Source organism: Brienomyrus brachyistius, unplaced genomic scaffold, assembly GCF_023856365.1.
Source record: "Brienomyrus brachyistius isolate T26 unplaced genomic scaffold, BBRACH_0.4 scaffold92, whole genome shotgun sequence".
NCBI classification, from domain to species: domain Eukaryota; kingdom Metazoa; phylum Chordata; class Actinopteri; order Osteoglossiformes; family Mormyridae; genus Brienomyrus; species Brienomyrus brachyistius.
The window spans coordinates 104,238-113,412 of record NW_026042367.1 but is presented as its reverse complement, the minus strand read 5'-3'; the positions used below and the strand labels follow the sequence as shown (position 1 = coordinate 113,412).

At 40.1% G+C, this 9,175-nt stretch overlaps 1 protein-coding gene across 2 annotated transcripts; it reads right to left on the bottom strand.

Moving 5' to 3' along the window:
• Nucleotides 1-2,156: 2,156 nt before the first annotated feature.
• LOC125727214 (uncharacterized) lies at nucleotides 2,157-6,459 on the bottom strand. Of its 2 annotated transcripts, none has more exons than XM_049003977.1 (3): nucleotides 5,701-6,459; nucleotides 3,154-4,452; nucleotides 2,157-2,919 (listed from the first exon to the last, which is right to left on the bottom strand). In XM_049003977.1, the coding sequence occupies exons 1-2, from the start codon at nucleotides 5,810-5,812 to the stop codon at nucleotides 3,707-3,709; spliced, it is 858 nt and encodes a 285-aa protein (XP_048859934.1). In that variant the 5' UTR covers nucleotides 5,813-6,459; the 3' UTR covers nucleotides 2,157-2,919; nucleotides 3,154-3,706. The 2 variants fall into 2 exon arrangements, with proteins under 2 accessions (XP_048859934.1, XP_048859935.1); XM_049003978.1 differs by having other exon boundaries at nucleotides 2,157-2,686.
• Nucleotides 6,460-9,175: the final 2,716 nt, after the last annotated feature.

The following is a 9,175-nucleotide window of genomic DNA, read 5'->3' as shown; positions in this document are numbered from 1 at the left end:
CAGTAAAACAAATTACTTCCAAAAAGGATAGAATCATGTCTACCCAATACCACTTGGCACCATGTTAGTGTGAATGGAGTTTTCACTCCAGCCCTGAGGGATTCAGAGCAGACACAAAAGATTGTGAAGCCATGTGTGATTTACAGTGAAAGGTGACTGAACACAACGCACAGCCTCTGTTATGACTCCACTGTTCACCATGGTTCAGCACCATCTATATTTCTATTATTTTTAAGGTATTTTACTTGTGGTTTTACACTTAACATGGTATCGACAGGCTTGCTCCAAAGAGATCTCATTGTATTTACACAGTGACAGTAACGCTGCCTTATCTTGCGAGAGGAAGTAGCATATGGGTGCGCTGCTAACGTTAGCATTAGCAAACCTAGCTGCCTAGCAGTGTTGGTAGTAACTCGTCAGTGTAATTCCACTACTTTTGTTTGCACCATGTATTTCAACATCGACGCGATGTTAATGTGATCACTATGCAACCTTTAGCCCACTGTTATTTTCCTTGATTATGTAATTATACAGGGCAGGTCAGGCAGAGGGAGCAGACGCTGATGCAGCACATTGCCGCACCAACCACACGTCCAAACTGCTGGCGATCCTGGCCGGCGACCCCCCAGGCAGACACACGGTCGAATCCCACCCTTATTATAATTACTTTTATATACAGTAATTGGTAATTAGTAATTTTCAGTAGCTTGCACAAGGCTGCTGACTAGCAACGTTATTCGTTGGCTGAATCCGAAATAGCTGTAGTGCTACGATGCTGGATTGTTACAGGGACAGTGATAAATGCAGACCCCTTTATTCTGATTGCGTTAAAAATCAAATGTTTTTACTCAGATTTCATCCATTTGGTGGTGTGCTCTCTATAATGTGCCATGTTTTCCTAAAAGCAGATTTTTTAAAAAGAATGGCAAAATAGAGCAGCGCACTGAATTGTAATGCCTGTATCTTGAAACGTAGCGTGTTGTCAGACTCTCCGATACACAGCTCTATGGTCCATACAGAGGAGATGAGGAACATGCAGTCTGCTAAGTCACGTGGTTACCTTTCGTTAGGTGGCTACGTTTACATGCCTTAACGCAATTAAGATGTTTTCATGTAAACAGATTAATCGGGGAGCTCATTTATAAAGGCTTCGTGTGACTGAAAAAGACGAGAAGCATTCATACATACATTTATAGGAAGATTTTGGGATTTACAAAGAAAAACGTTTTGTGAAAAAGACACAAATCTTGTGAACGAGGTTGAGAGATGCTGTTTCGACAGAATCCTGTAGAGGGCACTGTGTATGCTAAATCGAAGGCTCCAGGAATGTATTTGGCATTTATAATCATAAACAATAATAATTGAAATATTTGTGGGCACATGGCAATTGGCTCTGAGATTAAAGTTTTTTAAAATGAATTTGTTTAAATTTTTGGGCCGGCATGGTGGTGCAGTGGTTAGCACTGTTGCCTCACACCTCTGGGACCCAGGTTCGAGTCTCCGCCTGGGTTACATGTGTGTGGAGTTTGCATGTTCTCCCCATGTCGTCGTGGGGTTTCCTCCGGGTACGCCGGTTTCCCCCCACAGTCCAAAAACATGCTGAGGCTAATTGGAGTTGCTAAAAAATTGCCTGTAGGTGTGAATGGTGTGTGAGTGTGCCCTGCGATGGGCTGGCCCCCCCATCCTGGGTTGTTCCCTGCCTTGTGCCCATTGCTTCCGGGATAGGCTCCGGACCCCCCGCGACGCAGTAGGATTAGCGGTTTGGAAAATGGATGGATAGATGTATGATAGAATGATTAAGCTGTAGCACATTTCAAATAATATTTCATTTGTAACACATTTGTTCTCCAAACTTCTACATTTTTAACCTTTGGCCACAAGATCATCTTCTTCCTGCCAGTATCTTTTCTTTTCCTTTGATCCTCGGTTGTTGGAATCTGCTCTGCTGCTTGGAAGTTCCCTGGGGAGTTAGTGTTGGGGGGTTCTGGTGGAATGTGACCATCGGCAGCCATGGGCTGGATAGCGCTGTGGTGCTCAGCCTGGCTCTGTGCCCTTCTAGGGGCTCTGTGTCCTTTGTTAGCACAAACATTTTGCACACCTGACATTACCATGCATACAGTATTTCTCGTATTTTACAAAATACAAAAACACTGATCTGTAGAAAAAAACATTTTATTTCATGAACTAAGTCAAATATGAATCATAAAACACAATTAAAATACTTTTTTTGAATACATGCCTCAGAAATTGCACATCCCTGATTGTGCGTTACCTTCATGCTGCCTTGAAATTTTTGATTTCTTCACTGTAGCCCTGTTATACAATCTTATCTTAACCTTATGTTAACTGATCCTATTTTTATTTCTTAAAATATTCCCTCCACCAACCCCCCTCTAAGGAGGACTGCTTTATTTATAATTAATCTAATCCTATGTTATACAATCTTATCTTAACCTTCTGAATTAATCCTATTTTTATTTCTTAAATATTCCCTCCACCACCCCCCCTCTAAGGAGGACTGCTTTATTTATAATTAATCTAATCCTATGTTATACAATCTTATCTTTACCTTATGTTAACTGATCCTATTTTTATTTCTTAAATATTCCCTCCACCACCCCCCCTCTGAGGAGGACTGCTTTATTTATAATTAATCTAATCCTATGTTATACAATCTTATCTTAACCTTATGTTAACTAACCCTATTTTTATTTCTTAAATATTCCCTCCACCACCCCCCTCTGAGGAGGACTGCTTTATTTATAATTAATCTAATCCTATGTTATACAATCTTATCTTAACCTTATGTTAACTAACCCTATTTTTATTTCTTAAATATTCCCTCCACCACCCCCCCTCTAAGGAGGACTGCTTTATTTATAATTAATCTAATCCTATGTTATACAATCTTATCTTAACCTTATGTTAACTAACCCTATTTTTATTTCTTAAATATTCCCTCCACCACCCCCCCTCTGAGGAGGACTGCTTTATTTATAATTAATCTAATCCTATGTTATACAATCTTATCTTAACCTTATGTTAACTAACCCTATTTTTATTTCTTAAATATTCCCTCCACCACCCCCCCTCTAAGGAGGACTGCTTTATTTATAATTAATCTAATCCTATGTTATACAATCTTATCTTTACCTTATGTTAACTAACCCTATTTTTATTTCTTAAATATTCCCTCCACCACCCCCCCTCTAAGGAGGACTGCTTTATTTATAATTAATCTAATCCTATGTTATACAATCTTATCTTAACCTTATGTTAACTAATCCTATTTTTATTTTTTAAATATTCCCTCCACCACCCCCCCTCTAAGGAGGACTGCTTTATTTATAATTAATCTAATCCTATGTTATACAATCTTAAGCTTACCGTAACCTATCCTATCTTAATTTTATTCTATGTTATCTTATCCTATCTTTCTTATCTTATGCTATGCAATCCTATCTTATTCTTATACTATGTTATCTTATATAATCGTATCCTAAACTTATGGTAATTTATCATGTCTTTGTAAAACATAAAATGGCATACAAGTTAAGACTATCTTAACTTGTCCTATCTTATTATATACAATCTTAACCTTATCCTATCATAATCTTATCCTATAGTACCTTATGCTATAGAACTACATGGTATTTTATCTTATCCTAAGTATGTATGACAACTCTTGTGTAATTATGTGCTGAATCTACAGGGAAATGTAGCTATGTGCATCTGACTGATAGCCCATTTCCACACCCATCTCCTGAGCCCTGGGCATGGTACTTAGCTGCTCCAGTGCATCAATAGGAAAGATGAACTCATCTTCATCAATCCTACGCCTCTTGGTTGAATGAGTACCCTCATTATCCTCATTCTTCCCCTGTTTCGCTAAGTTAATTTCATTTAAATGTCTGTTCCAAAACTCCTGACACCAGTACTCAGTAAAGCACTTGGCGTCATAGGTCATTTTAGAGTACTTTGTTACATAATAGTTATACAACCAATAGAATTTTTCCAGGTGAGATGAGGCGGCTACAGCCTGTGCTGGAGCCTGAAGCAGAGGGGTCAGATGAACCAGGCCTGGAGCTGAAAATGGATGTGGAGCTGGGCTTACAGGTGTGAGTAAGTGTGGCGATAAAACAGAGGAGCCCATAAAAAGAAATGGGGATGAAACAAAAGGGGAGGGGACTGAAGACGGAAATAAAAATGAAGAGGAGGAGAAGGTTGGTGAGCTGGGCTTAGGCTCTAACCCCTTCTGTTGGTCATACCTCCTTCTTCGCCCTGACCGGCCTCCTGCCGTTTTTCTACGGCGGCCTGTGCCCTGCTGACCCCTGCTGGTTGCCACCGGGATGGCAGCAGATCCAGGAGAGGCAGACGTGGTCAGGGAGCTGGCTGCCGGCGGCCTGGTGCGGCACTTCTTCCGACGGCCAGCATCACTGGAACTGGTTTGTCCTTTGGGATTATAAAGACAGGGGACAGCATATTTAATTTAAATGAAACATTATGTCACTGTACAACAACACTACATCACAACCATCACAGATATCACACTTGGCAGTCGGTATTGCACACTAAGAAAAATTCTGCAGTCTTTATTGGATACAGGAAACACACGCTTGGGAAACTTATGCGCTGGTCTTGACTTGGGCCGTCTGCGTTTCAGCAGGGGAACCTGACCTATAAAAACAAGCCAGTTTGTGCACAGATTCCCTGATACGCAGAACAACAGCGAAAAACAACACTGGAAAGGTTCATGTGCATCAAATATAGCAGCCTACTCAATCCAAATGCTGGCATCAACAACTGACTATTAAGTCAAATCCTTTACATATCTTACACTTTCCATAAGTTGCATTATTTATTCACTCTCAAGGTACCAAACTAAGATTTATGCTTTTTCTGATTTCTACCGCGTTTCCCAGCAAATAAGCCCTAACATGATTTTTCAAGAAGCCCGTAATATAAGCCCTAGTTATTGTCCCATGGATTGTACGGTAACTAGAATGAGATGCGGTTATACTACGAGAAGGCTACATGGACAAGAGGCGCTCATTTAAGGACAGAGTTATTGCTAAACATGAGAGATTGGGGACACTGGTTCTACAGGAAATTGAGTTGCGAGATATTCAGGACGGAATTTGGAACTTGGAGATTTACGATGATGTTCCAGAAGAACATGACTACGACTATATTTGAATAAACATATGCAGTATACAGCAGAATCTTGTTCATGAATAAATTCACCGTCAAATTGTTTACATGGAAATATACTGTTAGAAGATGACATGATGTCTGTGTTTGAATAAATGTGGATTTTTTTTCATGAATACCGGTAAATATACTGTAGCATGTTATACTTGGGAAAATACTACATTAATATAAGCCGTAACGCGTCATTTGGAGCAAAAATTAATATAAGACCCTGTCTTATTTTCGGGGAAACACCGTATATTAGGACATATTCAGCTGTTACTTTACCACTTCATGATGATTTTCTCTGATGTTTAAATATAATATAATGCAGTAGACATGTAAAAAGACTCCCGTATATTAAAGCTAAAGGTGAACTACTTTATTATTTAGACATGTACTTCTAAAACAAGATAATAGAACAGAAGATTCAAGAAGACTAGTCAAGCATATTCTGACTTTAACTCTTTAAGTGCTGAGTTAGTCTGGGCATCATTTTGCCATCCTTACCTCGGCCAACTGGACCGGGGATGTATTCCGGGGCGATCCGCACACTGACTGCACCTTTCGGCAGCAGCCAGTCAATCCTCTGGAGATTCACGGTGGTTTTCACGATGGACATCTTTCGTGTCTTCTCTCTTGCTGATAAACTGCAAGTCTGAGCTGCTTTAAATGTTCAAATGAAAACTCTAAACGGAAAAGAATTGTTATGATTCGGTTGCTAAGCTACGGTGGCCGATTGGTGTCAGCGCGCTGCAAAGTCTTCAAACGCTTTAATCAAATGACGAAACATACGATCTACATTTACAAAAGCGCAGAAACGTAGAAGTACCACAAATTTTTAAGACAAGTTTAAAAACATATAAGCGCTGAAAATCCGCTCACAACACAGTTGTGAAGTTTCTGGGTGACAAAGAAACAAGACGGACCAATTATGGTTTAACTGTATATCGAATGTTTACGAAATGTCGATATCTTATCAAAACAGGATATAGAATGAAACACTACATTACATCAATTAATCATTCGGTCGCCATTAAAAATATAGAATAATATTCCTTCCTTGTTATAAGTAACACGAGAGCTGCGGTCTTGAAGTTGCACAGACTCCCAGAATTCATAGCGATAATTACGCGACCCATTCAATTAGTGGGTTTTTTGATAATTGGGAATGGGGAGGAGCCATTGGGTGCGTTCGACTTCACTTAGGTCTGACTGCAGCTGACGTGAGGGGGAGCGCCATCTGCCGGCGGCTGCAGGAGTGTAATATAATAATATAAACTGTAATATAAACTGTAATATAAACTTGTAATATAAACTGACAGCAGCCAAACTAGACAACTTCTACTCCTCGTAGTGCGAGACCTGACTGAGATGGCCGCACTGCCAGAAGGGTGTAGATACATCTATACAAATATCACCTGCATGCACATTACTTCTTCTACAATAACCAACTCCTGATCCAAACTGCTAGCAGTGAAAAGATAGCTGCCAGGAAAAAGATCAAATACATTTATTTCAAGGATTCAAAGTTTTTATTGTCATGCACAGAATACAATGCAATTCTTACTTGAATGCCTTCTTCACAGACTAGACGATTAAACACATAAAGCAGCGCAAGATTACAGTAACTAACAATAAATAAACGATTAACTTATGTGTACTATTAGAGCATTTATTGAAACTTTACTTCTTTACAGGCTTTTCGGGAGAAATAGCAGATAACGCATCGGAACTTCCAGAGATACAAACGTCATGCTAAAATTGTTCAGCCAATAAGGGCAAAGTTGTGTCACGGAGGCAGTTCCAGTTTGTGCAGCCGGCTGAGAGGTTTTTTTTTATTATTTTTGTTATTGAAGCTTTAAATTACAACAGAAGTAATAGCTGACCAGTGACCATTAAGATTAACAAAACAAACAAGAACATTTACGAGACATTTACAAAATAAGCCAGGGGCACATAGTAGCGACATTTACAGTTATGCCGGCTGAAAGGTGCTGCACGATCTTACTTGCTCTCTGCACGTGCTGCACGATCTGTCACGATCGTCTTGTAGGTTTTTGTACCATGTGACTTGGTGACGTTAGGTGACGTTTTGCAGGGCCGGCTTTATGTCGGACAAAAGAAATCTAACCATGATGCAGTAATTCTAGAGGCAGCAAAGCAGACTAACCAAAGATCTCATAGTAAACAAAGGAATGTGATACTGCAGTTAAGTCTCAAAACAAAGCTTTTACAATGTTAAATAGTACTCACAACTTTCAGAATTTGATTGAGTACAAAAAGTTGCAGGCTAACGTAAGGAGGGTAGTTAAATGAGCAAAGAGGGAGTTTTGGAGGTCCTTCTGTAATTCAGTAGGACGGGAAACTGACATTAGTAAAGTCTGGGGAATGATAAAAAAGATGCATGAGATTAAAAGGGAGTATGGATATTCAGTTCTAAATGATAATAACATAATAACAGTTACAGATGGGGAAAAAGGCAAAATGTTAGTTTTGTGGTTTTTCATTCCCTGCTAAATCAGAAGTCAGAAGCCGCTGGTGTAGATCCAAATTCAGTCTTTATTGCAAACAAGTTACAACCAAGGCCGGACACTTAAAGTGTGTCCAGTACTGTTTTATACCTATTTTTATACAAGTTCTTATCATTTAACAATATCTCGTCACTTAAGCATCATCATTCCTTCAACCATTCACAATCATTGTTTTTTACATCAATCCACACCCCTAGGTGATAAGTTTGTCCATCATTTCTTTTACTGTTTGGTCCCTCAGCCGAACATAATGGTGGTGCGACCATCTCCAATTGGTTTTTTAAAAATGCTCAGTCGTGAACTTTTGGGGAACTCGGGCGAATACCTTCCTTCAGTAGCAAACCTTGGCAGCTTCAACCTGTTGCACATTGTCTAATTAGAGGGTTGATAATATATTTGTCATTCAACATAATGATAAGGCATAACAATAAAGGTGGATATTCATGCATTCAGGGCTAACATAAAGTAGCTAACAGAAAGTTTGAGGCTAATACAAGGTGCAAATACATACTCAATTGATTACATTGTGTTGATTACATTATAATGATTACATCACGGGAATTTGGCATGCTTTTTAATAATACCGTAATGATTATATTCTACATTGTATAGTGCTAAATAATATCCCATATATTTCCCCCCTTTGGGATTCTAAAGAGTCCCACACACAATTCTGTCCATCCAGCCTAGGAGGGAGGGCTAAAACCCTAAGATCTAGGGAAATTCCACTCCCAGCCCGCCACAGGCGCGGCCCCCCTTCGGGGTCCATGGCTGACATGGCTCACAAACTATCAACACTCAGAATCAACCAACAGCAATGAACTCCCCAGGATACATTGCATATATTATCAGGAATACATAATCTACCAGGAGTACATCACCTACCACAAGCTCATTACATAAACATATACGGCTAATGCAAAGATAACTGAAAGGTTAACTGATAACACTGTAGATTACTATAACAGGCACTCTGTCATGAGCAGGAAAGTCCCAGGTGTCGTGGGCGGCAGGCAGGCTGCAGCGTTTCCAACATGGAGTATTCACAGGCGGTACGGCCGAACTTCAGCTATGGGCAGGAGCGTATCCAAGGTGTCTATGTCGCCATCCGTTTCCGTGTTGGTCCAGGAGGTTGCCGCTCCAAACGGTCCTCCCACCACTCTAAACATTGCAGCTATAGTCGCCTGCTGAGACAGCGCTCTTCCCACTAGGGAGCGAACAAGAGGAACTACACAACAAAAGATTAGTAGCAAAGCAAGAATGAACACAGCACGCACACAGAGTGCTTTCATAAGGGCTTACTGCCAACTACCCCACATATTATAGCACCAGTCAAACAACCCGTCATGTTGTCCCGAATTTCTCGCCATCTCATCCTGTAACCCCTGCAACTTTCTCATACCCTCAGTAAATGAAACATCCAGGGCTGTATTGTTGGGAATAAACGTACA